General features: G+C 39.4%; 1 protein-coding gene across 2 annotated transcripts in view; it reads right to left on the bottom strand.

The window, feature by feature from the left end:
• The window catches only part of COG2 (component of oligomeric golgi complex 2), a 29361-nt gene that overhangs the window by 2017 nt on the left and 7335 nt on the right, over positions 1 to 20009 (bottom strand). Inside the window, exons 8-17 of one of the 2 annotated variants that reach the window (XM_075412070.1) lie at positions 17082 to 17206; positions 15657 to 15783; positions 11849 to 11988; positions 8651 to 8712; positions 7219 to 7370; positions 5598 to 5798; positions 4700 to 4772; positions 3338 to 3498; positions 982 to 1121; positions 464 to 644 (exon numbers count right to left, since the gene is read on the bottom strand). In XM_075412070.1, the coding sequence (XP_075268185.1) occupies positions 464 to 644; positions 982 to 1121; positions 3338 to 3498; positions 4700 to 4772; positions 5598 to 5798; positions 7219 to 7370; positions 8651 to 8712; positions 11849 to 11988; positions 15657 to 15783; positions 17082 to 17206 (1362 nt within the window). The remainder of the gene's footprint in view (positions 1 to 463; positions 645 to 981; positions 1122 to 3337; positions 3499 to 4699; positions 4773 to 5597; positions 5799 to 7218; positions 7371 to 8650; positions 8713 to 11848; positions 11989 to 15656; positions 15784 to 17081; positions 17207 to 20009) is intronic. The other variant, XM_075412071.1, reaches the window with a different exon arrangement.

Genomic DNA, 20009 nt, shown 5'->3' on the forward strand with positions numbered 1-20009 from the left:
CATCTTCACAGCTCTTGGGAACAGAGCCTTGGCTACTCAGTAAGTCGAAGCTGGAAATATCCAGAGAGAAGGCAAACAAAAGCAGAGCCATAAAGATGTTTCCATCAGAGCTAAGGAAGACCCCTGCCCTCTGATCAGTCCACACAGTGTTTTTGCTTCGTGCTTCTAAGCATGAAGCAGTACCTGAATTTTGCATAGTAAGAAATACAAGTTTTGTTTTTGTATTTGTATTTGAAAGGACACGACAGCACGCATTGCTCAAGGGGTATCTACAGTCACCAAGGTCTCAAGTCACCTCCATTATACAGATGCGAAAAAGCAAAGCAAAAAAACCCAAAAAACAAAACCATACCAACAAAGCTTTTCAGACCAAAAAAATAAGTCAAGCTTCCCTTTCCCCCTCTATCTCACTCCCTTCCAAAATCAGTAATAATAGCAAACAAACTTGTTTCTCATAACTTACTTGTTCTCCAAAATACTCAACATCTAGGGCCAGCTGCAGTCGGATTTTGTTATCATCACTCATGCCCCCATTTGTACCGACAGGGTTTGAAGTTGCAGTTCTTCTAGCCTGCTTCAACCTTTTTAGGCTCTCTTCCATTTTCTTAACAGAACTTAGCACATCAGATACAGTTTCATAATACCTAAATTAAGGAAGATTAATGAGAAAGAAAGAAAAAAAAATTACACCTTTACAGAAAAGCCTACTTCACACACATCAGTACACATCACCAGCCCTGAGAACAATACTGAACAATGCTGGGAAGAATGGTTTTCCTTGCGAGGAAACTACCTATGTTTCCATCATTATCAATTAATCAGTATTTCATCATTAGTTCTGCAGGTCAATATGAAGATTGACATTCAGTGTTGAAGCCTCCTCCTCATCACAACATTTTTGACCTGTACAAGCTGTCTGAACTCAACACAGACCAAGGCATTTTTAATTAATGCACAGAATGTTCTGTATGGTTCTCTTACTTTTGTGTGCTTTCAGAGAGGGCACCTTCCAACCACTGATGAATCATCGGCTGCTTCAATATATCTTTGTATTCGTTCTGCAGTCGGTAGAAGGGCTTAAGAGCACTGTCGACATAAGGTGAAGCTTTAGTTGGCACCTCCTGGTAGATGACAGAGAAACGAGGTTGGGAAAAAGAACCAGTAATTTACTTACTTACTGAAAGCATCAACACCGAATTGTAGCACACACATAAAATGCTATGCACACATGTGTCAATGCACATATATACACGCAATTCATGACATCAATGAAGAGGTCATCATACATAGGAAAGACATCATCACAAAATCATTCAGTAGTGCTATACAACATGATGTATAACACAGAACAAGGTTCAAAATGACCAAAGCTTTTTGAGAAACGCCACTCCTGTTATCGGGGCATGATCCTGAATGTACTTTCTGCTCATGCTGATTTCAGAGAAAGCTGAGCAGGCAGCCTACCAAATCTTTGTTAGAATACCTACTATTTCATACTATACTGCACTAAACTGAAGACATTATTCCTTCTGTTCTTATACCATCCTGCTCCATTGGTGTGTCTTCCAGAAGAATGCTTTTGGGATAACTAATATCCCCTCACTATCTTCTTCTCGGCTAGTTTTGGTTGCAGGATGATTCGTCTCTGCAGGGACCATCCACACACAGCTTGGATGAACCTCATCCACTGCAAAGCAACAGAACATATCCAGGGCACACAAAATCCCTGATACCCAAAGTACCTCATTAACCTCTTAAGAGTCCCAAATCTTAGAACTTGGCCAAGCAAGAGAGCCTTTGCACATCCAATTCCTGCAAAGACTATCCTCATACCAAATTCTGAATTCTGCTGAAAAATCAAAGTATTAGAACATAGTAAAAATCAAGTTGCCAGAACTTAACATGACTGTAGTAACGCACCTTCTCTACCCAAGTCTCGCCCCTGTTCATCAGTTCAGGCTTCGCACCACAAAAAGGCAGTTAGACTGATAGCCAAGAAAGCAATCCAGTCACACTCGTGAGTACAGACCTCCAGCTAGCAACCTGACTGAACTGAAACTAGACAGGTCCTAGGTCTCTGTTTTGGCACAGTTAGGCCATCACCTGCTTAAAACATCCCTTGGACAACTGAGAGATGATGGCAGTCCACTGAATCACTATGCAGAGTTTGGTTTCAGATAGCTGAGCTAAGCAGTGTAGGGCTGTTGGGTTTTTCACCTGCTTTGGACTTACAATACTTTGTCCTACTCTTTCCTTAAGTAAAAATATTCTGTGTTAAAGACAGAATAAACCATTCGCTACATAGATGGATTTATTGGCTTTGAGGTTGTTTCTCCTTTTTAAATACAATTCCTGATTAAGTAGGTCCTTAAAACTAAGATAATGAGAAACCCTAATAGTAAACTGAAGTAATAAACTACTCCCTTAAGAACAATTTCTCTTCCAGCTTACCCTCAATGTTTACCACCCAATGAAAATTTAATATCCTTGAAAGAAGTAGATTTTTCCATTTAGCCACTGAAAAAGTACAGCACTGTTGGTGGTGGTGCAGTTTCTTTGTGATAGCCAGGAAAGTGGTTTTGATTTTGGCGAGTCAAGGCAACCCTCTCCCAGCAACGGGTCTTGCCCATTTCAGCCTGCCCTCTGTGTTCAAATTAGGCAAGGATGTAGTAGTCTGTGGTCCCCGTTACTCAGTTTGTTTTCTATTGCCTAAATGATACCAAGCTTTCTACCAACAAGAGTGTGCAGACTGGCAAAGGCAAATCACAGTAGTAAAACAAGCTAAGATCAGACAATCATTTTTGGTATCGTATTTCACCGCTACTTTTTATTAGTTTCTCAACAAATTACTCTTTCTAGCCATTCTCATCTGGTTCCTTCCATGCAAGGTATTTCTTTAACCAAATCCAAGCAGCTAGCCCGCTGAGAGGAAGTTTCTTGACACAGCAGGTACAAGTGTCATCCCCCCAAACGAAGCCTGCCACACAGAAGCACTGCATCTCATGGCATGTGCTATGACATGAGGGAAACACATTTATTCTCATTAACCCTTTTTCTCTCGCACATCAACAGTTCTACTCCTTGCCCTTCCTTCTATCTCAGACCTGTGCCCACATCATTGTTACTCTACCTCAAATTTTTGAAAATACGATTTTTTTTTTCCCTTTTCAGTGAGGTAAACAATAAATCACTAAATTAATTCAAGGTATTTAATAGGGCACTTGACTGTCAAGCATATATAGACAGGCCTGAAGAACTCATAAATGTACTGCCTGGTCAACATTCTTAGCACAGGCCTTTCTGAGATTTAATTTTTCCATTTGCAACCAGCACTGACCTTATTTGTTCTCCTGTATAATCTTGGAACTTCCAGTGCACTCTTTAGGTAAGCGAAGGAGGACTCACTGAGATCCTGGATAATCCTGTTGTTCAAGGTAGGCACGCAGGCTGATAAAGAAGTCTTTGAGTCTTCCAAGGCTCCTATTGAAAAAAAAAATGCTAAAGTTTAAACTGAGCTACCCTGTCCAATCACAATATGAACTAGGTGAACCCCCCCCATCATCCCAATCTCACTATCTTAGATGGATGTTGGTGTCAAATACAGGATGCTTACTAACACCAGCCATCTAGAAGACAACTCCAGTAATGTCACCCATTCCTCAGCCAGAAAAACAGACGAAGGGAAGGAAAGAAAAAAGGGGTAAAGTAACATTCTCCAGGTTCACTTTTTTTTCAGTATTACCAATGTAGCAAGGGGCTTCAATCAAAAGGCTCCGACCTGCCACAGAAACTGTGGTTGTGAAATTCTCTCTCATGGTACCTAAATTCCCTATGGAGTGACTGGAACATGCTCAACTCAAAGCTGTGACTGACAACAGACCATCTGCTGAGTGAGGGACGTGCACAAGCCCTCTTATGGACGTGGACATCCACCAATAAGCACAATTTAGAGATTTAAGTGGAATTCACAGTGCAGAACTTCCAGCTATACTTGAAGACAGGGACTAGTTCACTCACCCAGCTACTACATGCCTGGCTTTAACTACTAAACTAAAATCAGACTCCACGTTTCACACACAGAAGGATCAGATTAAAAAAAAAAAAAAAAAAAAAACAAACAAAGAAAACACCAGAAAAAGAGGCTAAAATGCTTAATTGCTTATGTCCTCTGAAGTTAAGGTATTTAACTATGCAACTCTGGGAACTCTTCTCCTTACACGATGCATCAGGCCAAAAGTAGAAAAATCTTTTTAGAACAATATTTTAGTTTCAATTGGACAATGGAAAGCCCCTCTTTACTTCTTCCCCATTTCCTTTACAAGTATGTGTTTAAAGACTTTTTATGAATCTCCTAGCTTAAGGTCCCCCACCTGCTGGAAAAGCATCCTAATTACTGGACAAGTTAATTCAAAAAGAAAGGAAAAAGAAAAAAAGAAAACACATCCCAAAGCACTTCATACTCACTCAGTTCCTCAGTTTTAATCAAATGTTTTCCAGACTTAATGTGTCTACTCAAGATCATTTCTATCTAACAATTTAAAACTATAGCAGCTTCATAAGTAATAAACACATCAGTATTTTCAAATTTTTATTGTAAATTGAATTTTTGTAATGAAACTGTGTAAAAGCTGATTTTGTTTGTTGGCAGAGGGGATATGGAAGAAGGGGAAAGCAACTGAATTCAGCCTCTCAGCTTTACCTGCAATACAAGACACATTCTTGAAGCCAATAATTTCAAGTTTTGGTTTAATCATTTCCAAGATATCAGGAATCTGAACAAAAAAAACCAAGAGATACATTCATGTTATAAACATATCTTCATTATTTTTCTTATATTCTGTAAGCTTCCAGTGCATCAAAAGACACCTTCAATCTTTTCTATTTTTTTTACTGCATTTATGGGAAATCAATACTAGAAGAATACAATATTCACAGGAATTAAGGCCTATGCACTAAATCCCCTACCTTACTACTGTCCTCAGAGGAAATAATATAGAATTAACAAAATGTTTTCAACCCAGATGCAACTTACAACTTCACAAACCACAGAAATTTCAGCCTTCTTGACCAAAAATGGACAGAAGTCATCTCTACTGAAAGAAAATACTGTACCTCTCAAGATTCTCGATCATTAGCAAAGCATAATCATGATGATAAAACCTTTTTTCACCCTCAAAGACTAAAATCAGTAAACATTTAGAAGAGAATGCAATTTTAAAGCTGAATATTGCACCACACTCCCACCTGCAACAGAGATTTTGCTAGCAAAGAAAAGACTCTGGGGACAGTGACGTTTTGCACCAAAAATGAGCAGAAACTTGTTATTTTAGAGGTTAAGTCCAGCAGCTCCTGATAGAAAGAGCTTCAATACTTGAAGTGGTCTCTCTGTAATCTGCCACTCCAAATAAGCATAGAGTAGAGCATTTATTTCAGGTGGTATTTTCTATACTGGACTACTCCAGTTTTAGCATTTAAGATTTAAAAACAGCTTTATAGTACATGATTTTAAACAATTTCATGTCCTTAACAAGATGCCAGACAACACTGGCAAGTAAATCACGGAAGACTCTTTTCTAAGTGAAGACACAAGCACAAACCTGATCCTGGAGTTTGTCCAGATCTGCAGCAACATATATCAGCTGAGTACTAGATACAGAAGGCAACGGCTGACTTTCTGGAGAAGACCCATTCCCTTGGTCCTCACCAGGGTTGAGGCTTACAGAAGATTCTTTTCTACCAACTGGCACAGATTTTTTGCTTTCCTTCGTATTCTCACAGGAAACGGGCCTTACAGAAACCTGTAACATCAAATTGAGATGCGAACCCTAAAAATAGCGAAGGCAGTTAAAGTTGGACAAAAAGAAACAGTATATAAAGGATTTGTAAGTTTTCAGCATTAGAATGCCACACTTGCAAGGGATACTAGCATTTCTAAATTACATTAAAAAAGATATTTTTAAAATAGTTTTAGCTGCACTAAGGAGTTGGATGATCTGGAGCAAACTTGTCACTATAGCAGAAGGCAGTCCAGTCCTACAGCAATTTTCACCCGTGTGGTGTTTGAACAAACTACTGCATGGAAGCAATGTGCAAGGCCAAAAATCTGATCATTATCTGCTTTGCAGAAACACAGTTTATTTTCATACGCTGGAATACAAAAGTCATAACCACTCACGGCTGTCAAAAACTCCTTTCTCCCACCTCCTCAAGTCCTCTGCTGCCAGGCACGTGCTTCACCCCACAACTCTCTCAACTCTGGTACTTGTCAGGACTTTCAATGAACCAGTTTAGCTGAGAGAACCGAGTCATTTAGTCTTAAGAGAAGGATAAAGGGAGATCTTAACTGCTGCCTTCAACTACCTAATGGGCACGTATATAGCAGATGGAATCAGACTCTTCCTTGAGGTACAGTGACAGAGTAAGAGGCAATGGTCATGGACTGTAGCAATGGAAAATCTGATCAAATATGAGGAAAAAGTGGACCAGGGTTCCCAGAGAGGCGTGAAATTGCCATCTTCGGATATACTCCAAATTCAACTTGAAAAGGCTCTGCACCACCTTATTTAAGCTGGCCTTGTTCTGTACAGGAATCTGGACCAGAAGACCTCCAGGAGTCCCTTTAAACCCCAATTATTCCACCATGCTCTCTTTCTATGACACAAGAAACGGGAAAACTTGTATGGCTGGGAGCAGGGAGTAGAAGAGCAAAGAACAATCTCTCCTGCTCAGAAGCAGGGAATCGTTGATGTTGAATCAGTTGCTCAGGAGACTTTCAAAAGTTTTACAGTCTCAATACTGAGCAACCAATGGGGATTAACTCACCCCCTTCTTTTTTTCCAGAGTGAGTTTTCACCTGGCTCTGTTTCAAAACCTTTTTCACTGTATCAATGAGAAAACACTTACACAAACAGAACAAACCCAAAAGATGGTGCCTACTCCTTTCAGTGGCAGAGGCAGCCTCATGCATACATGGAAATACAGCCTTGGTAATCATCAAACAGTAACGCCACAGGAGCACCGTATTTGTGGCTGATGACATATTTTGCAGTGACACTTTCTATAAAACAAACTCATGAGCTGCTTGAAAGCATTCTTGGTCAAGAACGTTGAGTTCGGGGAAAAAAAGTGCTTAAGAAGAGGTCACATAGTTTGTTTCAGAAGGTCTCTTACTGATGGACATACCCAACCTCCAAAATCATAAGCGTGCTGTTCTCTTACCTCACCAATGAACACAGAGTACCGCGCCAAAATCTGCAGACTAAGTTTCCACAGACGGTGTGCTAACAACGGTAAAAACATTTGATCTGACCAGCACTTCAGAAGACTCATCCAGACCATGTGAGTGGCCAAAAGACAGTAGGAGCTGCCAGCTAGAAACAATCAGACAAAGGTCAAGTTCCTCGGCACATTTTTAAAAAGATGTAACACCAGTGTAACTGCACTACCTGAGATTTAAAAAAATTGAGCAAAAAGCCAGTAGTCTTCCAAAGAGACACAATCACAAAGATAGCACAGAGGATTTATTAAGCACTGTCTGAAACAAACTCTTAAAATATTAGCTCCTCGTGGCTTTAGATTTCAAATTCCACTAAGTTTTCCTGCAGCTGTGCACATAAAAGCAACAAATGAGAATGTGCCTGCAACAAAGGCAGGAACAGCTTGGCCAAATAATGCACTTCAGGAGACAACACTTCCAGGATAATTTTTGGCTGTCTATAATTATGAAGAAGTTATATTAGACACGCTTGCCTAACATAACAGTAACACTCCCTTAGCACTAAACTACTGGTCCTGTCACAGTTATATCCAGGGCACCTGCTAGACATATTTATTTAAAATACAGTAGGAATATTCACATTTAAACAAAATATTTCAAAGCAGTTAATGCACTAACATTTTGTAGCATATAATTTGAGAGCTAAGGAATGCGTGAGTTCCAGGCAGACACCTTGAAGTAGCAGGATTTATGCAGTTCATCTCCATTAGGATCTTTTTCTCCTTGCTCTCGTCAGAGAGCACATGTGTCTATCTATATACACACACAGACACACATATTTATGTTGCTCTTAGCTGCCTTCTTCAGAAGTATTTACTCTGTTCACTGAAGCAAGTTTTTCTGATTACAATATACTTCTAATGAATATATCAGGTTTTCCCTTCCACTCTAATCCTTCCTGTGCAGACCTCCTCACCTGCTGACAAACCAATGTGTGTCCTCGGAGCAGACAGCAACGCTGTAAACCACAGCAAGCCTAAATGCTGCCAACAGATGATAGCCGTTTTCGCCTTCACATAGCCCTACAATTAAGCAAAACACGTCCCAGTAACACAGCACAGCCTTTTGCTTGTCACTTGGAGGATGCTAAATGCCAGTTTAGTTCCTTCTTGCCTTAAGGGGATAGTTCCACAAATATGTTAATGACTGCTGCCAAAAGGGGTGGTTTTAGTCAGTAAAGTGATCACTGAAGAGACGTCTTGTACTGCCTTCTCTATACGTATTCTGTTTAATCAGTCCATCATGGCACAGAAAGCTCACGTGAACCCGCGGGATGCGTATTACTAAATACTCAATGCACAGACAGTAACCACTGCTACTTGTACCACCAATTCCTTCACAACTGAGAAATTAATTTTTGCAATAGAAGTTTACCTGGTGCTTCCTCTAGTGTATCTGAAAGTGCTTCTTCCAAGGCCCCTGCTATTTCTCTGAATCTGAGAGACAGAAAAGTTTGACTATTACAATTCAACAACTGCTTACACTGATGCCTACACATTTTTTCATTGTTTATTTCAATACTATTTCAATGTGCTATCAACACACACACAGAGATTTTAAACATGGGGTTATTTTTGCCCAACGTAAACTGGGATATAAACCAGACCAACATTCAAATACTTGAAAGAGAACCTTTGACATTTTACAGGCAGATATGAAGCTTGTACTTCAGGAAATTATTAAAGTTATGGTTGCAAACATTATCAAAATGATAGCTCGCAGTGTCAAGCCTCAGCTTTTTTGAGGAGTGAAGTTTTTTGCTTTGTTACTGTTTTTAAGGTGAACACTTGTTTCATACGTGCTTTAGCTGACCTTCAGATATGTCATGTGACACTGGAGGCTTCAGCCTAACGTGTTTGTTAACGAACAGTGGCATAAGGTTCTGCAAACAATTCTGTACCTGATAAAAATCAATAGTTCCTCACAGGATGCCTTGACCCCCTTCTCAAAAAAGTGAAAAAAATCTCGCTCCCCCAAATTTTTTTGGTGTAACAGCAAAGTTAGTATTAAAACCTTCAATACTTTTCAATATTTAAAGCATATCGAATAAACAACATAGTATTTCTCTCATTTAAAAACTGTCAAGCAAGAACTGCAGAAAATAGTTCTTTAACCATATTTTCCTTCTAAATGCTGAAACAAAGCTATTATTTAAAGTTCCCCTACAGAAAGTTCTATTGTCACCGGTTTCCCCTTTCCTGCTTCAATGTGCATCATAATAACTCTGCAAGTCTTTCTATCAAACTTACTAACTACGAACCTGGAGGGCTCCTCTTAAAGCCTCGTTAACTGTGATTTCCAGATCAGAACAGGGGCCCACCCAGCTGTTCTAGTTCAAACTCCTAATGGACTAGATGCATGTTTAGCAACTAAACACATTTTAGAAATACTTGTGAAATGGCCTTTACTCCTACCTAGGCACCACTTCCACCAACAGAGCAGTGCCGTCAAGTCTTACGATGAAAAGGATTAGAGAATGGAAACAGATTTAACAATGGCATAATTGTTGCTGAATGTTTCTTATATGGGAAAAAAACTTTCCCGATGTGGGGTTCACTACAGTTCCAGTGGCAAGGGAAAGAGTCACTGGGGCTGTCTGTGCCAGCACTGCTACAGAAGGAATGCACGTACATCCAGTCGCTCCTCAAAGGATCGTTTGTAAAGGCTTTAGTGAGCGCTGATTGTTCTGGGCAATTTCTACAATTGAAAAAAGAAAAAACCCTGGCAATCTTCACTATAAATGCTGTAGTGTGCGGTAACACTCCAATAAAAATCCTGTATGACCTAAGGATATTAACATACATCAAAGAAAAAGCCTCCCTGATATAATGAATATGTCACATTATTTTCACAGTTGTGCACTGAAGAATTCATAGGCGCTTCCCAAAGTATCAGATTATTCCAATATATAGGAATAATATGGTGAAAGATGAACGAGCTGCTGTTATCCAACCATTTATCAAAATGGCGCACTATTTAGATTTACAGTAATCTTGGATTAAAGGAAAATTATTTTTTCCAGAAGCTTTTTTCATCAGCCAAAGCTCAAAATACCTAATCAGAAAGAACATTTTTGAACAGCAAGAACATGCTGAAGCTCCATTTCAACTTTATGAGCAAGAGTATCAAAGTTTGATCAAGTGGTCACCTATTTGAAAAGCTGCACTCTCAAACAAAAGGGCAGACTCACACTCCTATTAACGATACATATCTGTTAAAAGGTTTATAATGGCTACACTTCCATGGACACTTTAGTCTGTGCACTCAGCACGGCTACTGCAGTGAGTACTCCTGCCTTTTCCCTTGGGCCAGCGGGAATATTTGTGCAGCTAAGTGGTTTGGAGAAACTAATAAGAGTTGAGAGTCAGCCTTTTTTGCCCAGGGTAACAGATCCTCTTATCGGTTCACTACACAGCTGCAGGAACAGTTGTGCAAGTAAAAACACCAAACCGGGATAGCAGAGGCCGGGGTTATCATTTTACAAAACAGTGAACCACCAAAACGCTAACATGCTGCTCTCAGCCCCATGCTCCTGTCACTATACTAGCTACAGCACTCCTAAGATTCCTGGATGGAATTCTTCAGCAGCAATGTGGATTTATCCTGGATTAAAAAAACTGTACAAACGTGGCTATGGTTATACTGTTACTGCATGACTCTGTCAGTAAGAGGCCACTGAAGGGATCCAGGTTAAAAATAACTTCTCTCCCCTCTTTCTTTTTTAAATTCTACCCTCCCCACCCCTTTTTTTTGAGACCCTCAGAAGGTTTTGAACGAAGAGAGCTCACACATTATCAACTGTCAGCCCTAAAATCAAATGTGTAGGCCACACTTCATAAAAACATGGCTTTACACTCTATTTGGTTCCCTTCATTAAAATTCTAGCATTACTAGAATGAAAACAGGGCTTTCTTGAGTCTCTCTGCTCTCTTCCAGCTGCAAGATCTGTAAAAGGTAATACTACAGGTACATTGGACCTGCTGGAAAATTAAGCTAAAACTTCTTACTTGGCTCCTCAGGAAGACGGAATAGTAGGGCAATCTTTGGGAAGGCAATGCTACAAGACCTAGCACTTTACAGAGCACATCCTGTGAGGCAAAAAGGATGTCAGAAACATGGCTAGATCTGGAAAAGCTGCAAGGTGCCAAGTCCTTTAATTCTGTATTTCTAGGAAGAAAGATTTCTTCCCTCCTAGTAAGTATTCCTCTGTATTTGCAGAAGCAGCACCCTTCAACATACAGCCTAGTTCCACGGACACTGGAGAAAAAGAATTTGAAACAAGATTTCAAGACGTATCTAGATCTGTTCCTGAAAGTCTTCTGAGCAGCATGTCAAATTCAGTGTAATAAAAACACCGTACATATTGAAACGTAGCTGTCTAATTTCGTTAAATCGTTGAAAGATGCAGAAAACAGCTACTTGACTCAGTAATTAAATTCTTAGTTTGACTTCTACTATGATTTGTTGACGAGTGACACTTCGAACGATGAGGAGATCTGACCCTAAGCCCGATCACCTTGCTGTGACTGAACTCTGCCTTTGAAAGAGTGAAAAAAAAAATTGCATACTAACCTTATTTGAAAATATACAGGCAAATTCCACTTGTTGTTAAAGCTGTGGTATGAGGGATGAGATCTTAACCGTTTCACACTGGCCTGGGAGCCACACTGTCGTTCAAATTTCCGTACAAAATCCATACTAGTAGTGTACTTCTGCAGAAAAAGAACGAGCATTCTGAGCACGCACAAGGTCTCAGCAAACAAGGAAGGCCACCACCCATTCAGCAGGTGATCACCCTGCAGTTAAGCTCGAGGTTCAGAATGGACTGACACTGTCCCCATCACCCAATGTTACAAGGCTAAAATTCTGGATTGCAGTAAAACCAAACCAAATTAACTAGTAGGTGTTACTCTACGATAAGAAAAGCCAGTGCAGGACACTTCTAAAAAGAATAAAATTGTTAAAGTACCCTGAACAAACAGAACCGATCAGAGAGATGCATCAGTATTTCTGAGCTGAAATCACTGGGGTGGAACAACAGTGCTGCACAGTACGAAGAACAGAGTCAGTCCCAGAAGATCAAGGGATACAAAAAGAGAAATAATCAGGAACAAAACCCAGAAGTACACATAACCAAACACACATGAGAATGAAAGCATATTTTTCCATTATATAGGACCTGTCTAATAGGAATTTCTATAACTGTTTCCCAACAGATGTGTTTTGCAAATATTTGGTATTTGCAGAAGAACTTTAAGCAATTTCAGCTAAACTAACATTATCCAGTGTATACTTCTAATAAGATGTTTACCAATAGTATTAAGCCAGTTGCAAGCAAAGAGAAATTACATTAATCCTAAAATGTACTGTGGGCTTACTCTCAACAGTAACTTGTTAATAACCTGAAACTAAACGAAATAACATAAATACATAAACTTGTTATTTCACACAAAACAGACCATGCTAACAGAACGCAAAGGTTATGTAAATCAGCGTAAGGTCAAAATACGGCTAACAGTTAAAATGCCTCTCTGCAATGAAAAATGGTTTGCCTCATGTGCAAGTTTCTTCTATTAATAAAACAAAAAACCTCCACAAAAGATATCATACACGCTCATTAAGCTGCTGCTGAATTAACAAAATAAGGCTGACAATCTCTCGGTGCTTCCGATTTCACTGCAGTAAGAGCAGCAGCAGGGCTGTAGCAGCAAGGCTTTTGCCACAAACCAGAGCCCTACGGGCGTGATGTGACTTTGCCTCTTACGAAGCAGTAAAACATTCTTGGGAGAAGCCCCTGAGCTGCTGCTGCTTAGAGGTTCCGCTCTCAGAAACTCTCCTGCGACCACAGGACGCGCACTGACATGGGCATGCCTTCGTGCTGTGTACCTCAGTAGTTCATCACTTGCTGTTAGAAGTGTAATTGCAGCGTATTTTTCTTGTGGCATGGCAGTTTCAGTGTCTCAGGATGGCATTCTCAAAATTGCACACAAAAGCTTTCAGTAACTACTCTTCTCCCAGCGTGGCTGTATCTATAACACCGGGGAACAGTAAAAGCTATGAGAGTTAAACCCGGAATGAATGACAGATTGGTGCTCTTCCAGGCCTCCTTTCTTAGATAATAAACCCAGTACTGTAAAAAGGCAAACAAGCCACTAATGCTCTGCTACCTAAAGTATTAGTCAGAGATATAAACCAAACACGCTGCAAAGACCTATCACTTTCAAAACAGAAGACGACTCAAGAGACATTTATCTAGTTATCAAAAACATTATATCCAAGAGAGGGAACTAACTGCAAGACGGGCTCCCATTTCAGCTTCCAGGATTGGATTGTTCACCACACAAAGTTCGTTAAGAGAAGTTAAAGTGGGAAACAAAATGGAGCAATTTTCAAACACAGGAATCTAAACTTCACAGTTTCAAATTAATGTTTAGGGATAAAACAAGTATCCTTTTCAAATACCTGTAAATCTACAAATCTGACTCAGACATAAGGGCACAACCACCTGAAAAAAAATGAACTTTGCACAAGTGAATAGTTATTTTAACATATGTGCTTAACACGTCTGATTTTTACAGGATTTAAAAAAACCTATTTTTCTGTTCCCCCCCATCTACATCTAAAAACCTCCTAACAGATAATACTGCGTATTCCAACTTTTCAGCATTAAAACTATACATATATGCACATCCAAACAAACCTGAAGACTTTTTTGCATTTCTGTCAACCTAGAAAACAGAGCTAGAAGATGACTGTAAAATCTGTGTTGCATTACTTGGATTATCAGCAGTGCAGAAACAATTTTAAAGTTGTCTCCCCCCACCCCCTTACTTCATGGAGGAATTCTTTACACAGACATAACAGCATTTTTACACTTGGCATTTCAACTTCTTATTGATTTGTAGCTAAAATATTTTAATGATTTAGACTGAGTCACTTAAGTAGTCAAAAGCAGTCTGGAAAGTACTTCAGACTTACTACATAATTTATGTGAAAGTCATGGGGGGTGCTAAGTTGTTGTAGTTTTGTTTTTGTAAACAAAAACAGTGGTACTATTAGCCAATACTGGCTTAACATAAGATGATAGCCTTATAGAAATATTAAATTTAAAACAGCAAGCCCAGCTCTTCTGAAGAAAAAAAATACATTCTTGTGTAAAGCAAGCAGCACAGGTGACAAAAGCACAGCTCTGCTCACAAACTGCAGTACGCGAGGTATTAGGTGAAAGCCTGAAGAGTGACTGAAGCTTTATGGGAAACAGACAGACATTCTCAGAGCGGAGGGGGAACACTCCAGAGTGTCATTTGCATGGCACTACCACAGTTTTCCTCAACACCCATTTCATCCGTTTCTTATTCAGAGCCAACCCTGCAAACATTCACTGTCATGCCTGTCTGCCTTCAATTATGCAATGTATCTGTATGAAAGAGATCTTAATTTCCAAGGAAAAGGTAAGTATTTAGTCAAAGCAGTTTTGCATGAACACAAGAAGAATTATTTGCTTTATAAACCTCCACCAACAATCCAACATCTCCTTAAGTCATCTGTCCTGGTCTGCCTACTATGCCTTCCTTCAGACAACTTATCACTGCCTGCCATCTCCATCTTGAATATGAAAAGTTTCACACTATTCATAAGTCAAGCTGCACAGGAGAAAAAAAAAAAAATCCAAGCATTTCAGCAGTCATGGTGAAACACAGACAGACAGGACATGAATAAAAGCAGAAAGCTTTATTTTCTGCTTGTGACATACTAATAAAGTACTGCCAGAGCCAATTTTCATACTAGACCAAGAAATCTGTTTCAACATCAGCAAAAGATGATCTTTTCGAGGCAGATAAACACTCCCAATGATGAAAATATAAGTGTGGCAAGTACTTCATATTCATTTTATAACGTAAGCTTGCTTTATAACTGTTTGCAATACCAGAGAAAATACTTCTTTTATGTTCTAAAACTTATCACATTGCCTCCAAGTATTTTTGGTTCTTTTAGTCAACTTGTGTTTCTCGTCACAACATAATCTGCAGTACTGACAGAGTAAAAACTAAAACAATCAAAGGAAACAATTTTTTTTAAACCTTCCCATAGTATAGGCCAAGTTACAACCAAGGTACTTAACATGACAGCCCTTCCTATACAGAAGTCCCAGTCTTGGACTGGCTTCCAGTAATTTCTGTATAAGCTTTCCTGACAAACTAGAGGGGAGAATTAATTACTATAAAAATTAAATTAAGTGATTTGAGATAACCTCCTCTTCTGAGCCATGCAACAACATGAATTTACACAAAAGCAGCAGCAAAAAAGCTAGAGAACATGATTAATTCAATTCTTGTGTCTGTCAAAGGAATCACAAATGCAAAAAATTAAAATTCATTACCTCGTGAAACACATCTGGATTTCCAGGGTTAAACAGTGATGGCAGTTTCTCTTCTAAACCGCGTACTATTTCTGGCCACACTGAATTCACCAAGAAATCATACCCAGGAATAATATCTGCTTTTTCACTGAAATAAAAATGCAATTATTCCATGGTTATATTTTATCACCAGGCTTCTATTTGGAGGTAGGGATAACTAAAAAGACACGTGCTGCACTAGGCAAAACAAAATTGTGTTACGTATGTATGCTGACTCCCTTAAATTATTCTTCCTTCCAGGTTTCATAGGCGAACCCAAAGTCTCATCACCTGTAAGGTATTTTTTATAGCTCTCAAAGTGTTTTAAAATTTTATTAGTGTTATATTTTGCAAGTTTGTTCTGGAAAATGAGTACATTTCAGCTGAGAACTCCTATTCTTACTTGTGTGCTTCAAGTTTTAACAGCTCCAAACTTCAAAGATGTACCAAGTAGGAGTAATGTGACTAATGTAATGGAAAGAAGCAAAACTTTTTCATAATTGTTCCAAGGTGTATTTATACATGATCTTGTGCTTTGAAGCAAAAGATTAAAAGCTACCTTGACTATGAAAATTTATAAATTGAGAGCAGAAGAGATACAAGCATTTAATTCCAGTTCAGTACACCACAGTACAAAGTAGAAACGTTCCATTATTGAGAAGAAAGATTAAAACTTGCTGAGGGATTAAAAGAATTGAAATGTTAGTAAAACTTAGGAGTCATAAAAAGCTCAGCAATGGATGACTAATTAGAAAAGTAATTCTGCAGTCCCTAGGGGCTACGTCCATAGTTCTGCTAATTACAGCAGTCTACCGTATTAACCAGCCTGCAAACAGATGAATAAACGGATACAATTCACTAGACCTGAATTATTTAAACTTTAAAACAGGCAATTTAATTGTGTAAGGAATTAAGCACTTTTGGAGAAGACAGTGGAAGCACTACACAAATCAATTAAACCTGTAGTTCCACTACATGCAATAAATCAGTCAAACCTCTTGGGATCATCCCCACTTATCCGAATCACACTAACAACCCCAGAACTTTTTGAACTTTTATTTTTTAATAGCTTTATTATGTGCTCCTCCTTGGATGAGGCATACAAACATGTTTCACGGATTCAAAAAAACAAGGGATCTGACACAATGTATTAACTGTACTCAATTTCACTGCTGAAATACAGGATTCTTTCCCTCCTCTGAAAGTCAGGGCCGCAGCACCAAGAAAGTTTGTTCACTGTTTTGTTTTGAAAACACGGAGACAAGAAAGAAATCAAACTTGTCTCCGAATCTTCAGGAAAGGCCAGATAAGACCTTTGTGCATGGAAGCTAACTATGCAAAGCATTTCAAAAGTTATGATATTTGCTGTAACTTTAGTGCAACCGAAAGAACCCCCAAGATATTTACCTTGAAATGGCTCCCCCTGTTACCTCCCGCAAGAGACGGCAATGATGAGGAACAAACTCCAACAGTTTATTGTACATAGCCTGAAGGCCATTAGGATGAGATTGAACGTACTGTTCCACGATCACCTGCCAGGAAGAGTTCAACGTTAAATGTAAGAAAAGTGAACATGAACTACCGTAATGAAAGACTTGCAGTCTACTCACTCAAAACTCTCACCACTATAACCCCAAATATACAGTTTCCAATTTATATTACAGTTTCCAAGGATAACTTGCCAGCTTGAATTATGAGTTCCTGTAATGCAGCACTCTAACTGACAAGACTGGCCTCAAGAATACGAATGAGCTCCTTGCTTTTAAATGTTAGCCACTGCGTCTGGCTCCCTACCCACCGCACGCACCACTGTCCCCTGAAGCAGACTGTGAAGTTAAACAGGTGACAGGCAAGCTAATCAAGCCTCAGAATAAAGTCAAAAAATTATTCTAAATTTAGAGTTTGTTGGTCCAATCCCAAATGCAGGTCTGCCAATAGCCAAGAATCTCCTGTGACAGTGCTAAGCCTCTACCACAGCTAGCACAGCAGCTTGTCAGGACGGTACCTCACATCCAGTTAAAAGGGATCATCTCTGCCATAAAGAGAAGGCAGATAGGAGCTGGACAACACAGGCAAAGAACAATAGCTTGTATGCCCTGGTATTCTTCCACTTCTTTGAATGCTTCTTCCTCACTGCATCAGCAAGCAGAACGGTACAGAAGTGGGGAAAGAATCGATATTGAGAAAACCAAGCGGGGAAGACGGCCTGTCCCCCACTGCAGCAGATGCTACAGCACCAGCAAGCATCCAAAGGATCTTTGTCCTTGAAGGGAGAGGTCAACACCGTTCAACTCCCTCTCCTACCCAAACGTCAGGAGCTGACTTTGGTTTGTGAATCCCTGTGCATACAAAGTAAAACCAGAATAATTTTAAATGTTGCCCTTCCAACAGCAGAAAAGAAACATCCTCCTGACAGTGACATTCAGCTCAGGTGTTACCAGACATTCCATTCTTTCACAGGGAAGGGAAAGCTAACAATTCCATCTCTTGGCTGCTGAAGACACTACTGAGTGAAAAAAGGTAATTTCTTTTCCTCATCTCGATTTAGAAGAAAAACTCCTTCATCAGAATTAATACACTAACTCTTCAATTGCCTCGGTTGGGAACACAGTGGCAATCTGACACTAAATGAAACAAGGAAGCAAATACCTTAAGGTTGCTTCTGCATTTATTTTCAGCAAGGCACATCCGTGTAACAAAAAGCAACTGTATTATTTCCTACAGAAACATATTCAATACTTTTAGACACAATGTTCACATCACTTTTGTGGGTGTTAATGTTAACTCTATACTATAAGCAGTCTCATTTTTTTGTAAAATACCAGTAGAAAACAAACTGTTCTAAATACCCTGAAAGCAGAAAAGAGTACCTCACATCATAACATGCCTCTCACAGTTTACTGAGCAAAGAGAATGTTCTTAAATATCTCAATTTAAAGATTAATGACAGCAGAAGAAAATCTTGACAGCAAAGGAAAGATACACCAATAGCATAACTGAGGACTCAAAGCCACTGAGAAGTGCCGTGCACTGCAGAGGCACCCATGACAGGAAGATCTATGCCTTCTATTAACATGCACAAATTCAGGCAAGTGTATATTTGCAATCGCCAAGGCAGCGCTTGTATTTTAGTTTTTCCTCCCCAGAGGAGCAGGAAAATGAATACTGCTGAAGCCCTGGCACTGGCCCAGTTTAACCTCTTCTTTAAGGACAGTGAATTTAATGCATTTATGAAACACTCTGACAATCTAGTGAAAGCCAGCGAAGTTTCCTGCAATGGGGCAGTCAGTTAGCACTAGTAATTGTATTGTAAAAGGGCGCTTCTTCAGATCTCAGTAGGGAGCAAATATCCTTGGAAATCATACGGAATCGTTACCTGACCTGGACATAACTCCCAACACACTGACGAAGAGAGTCAAAAGTAGTCTTGGGACTACAGCAACACCACTTCAGCACATTCATTAAAAACATAACAAACCTCTTTTATCAGCCATTTCAAACACAGCAGATTATCAAATATCTTAAAACCCATTTTTAGACTTTTACTTGAAGCTTTGAAACTTGAGTTACCATAATATAACTGTAGGCCCTTAAAAATGTTATTAGTGGCAACGGCAGGTGTGCTGACATACAAGAAAAATGATTGTTATTCTGATTGTTACACTATTGTGGCAGGTTACTGACTGAGCTTTTTTTTGGAGGAATTACATTATCATCAACCACAACAAAAAGAAAAAAAAGTAGTGTAGACTAGTCACCAACTGTTCAGGCCAGAAGAAGTGGTAAGAACAAACTGTGCTACAAAAAGGTGAGGAACCATTTTAGAGGTAGCAGCAAAAGTTGCACAGTCAACAGAATTAGCAGAAAGTCCCCTAATTTCAGAAAATTCCATCAGCACTTTGTGATTGGTCCAACTTGCTACTGCAAACTGACGGCCTAGTAAAAATTGGTTTCTGATTAATTGAGAAACTGACCTTTTGACACATTTTTCCCACCAGACAACAGCAATTGCTTCCCAAACAAACACTTCACCCTGCTAACTTCCTAGTACAGCTAGGAATCGCAGAAACTACTTTTTTATACAATGGGAAGAAAAGGTCATTGCACTATAAACTATTTTTGCTGCATTTGCCTACTACTTAGCCAGCCATGAAGCAATGCAAACCCCAGATCTGCTCCAATTCCCACAGATGCACCCTGGTCCAGAAAAAAAATTGAATTTTACTCCAGTCATATGCTGGGTGTAAGGTTTGTTTTTTGGATTCCCCACCCCAAGAAAAATGTAGGCGAAAAGAAGCAGCCCAGCTGGATATAACCTGAAACTGGTGACAGGCA

The sequence above is a fragment of the Opisthocomus hoazin genome, chromosome 2 (assembly GCF_030867145.1).
Source record: "Opisthocomus hoazin isolate bOpiHoa1 chromosome 2, bOpiHoa1.hap1, whole genome shotgun sequence".
Classification (NCBI taxonomy): domain Eukaryota; kingdom Metazoa; phylum Chordata; class Aves; order Opisthocomiformes; family Opisthocomidae; genus Opisthocomus; species Opisthocomus hoazin.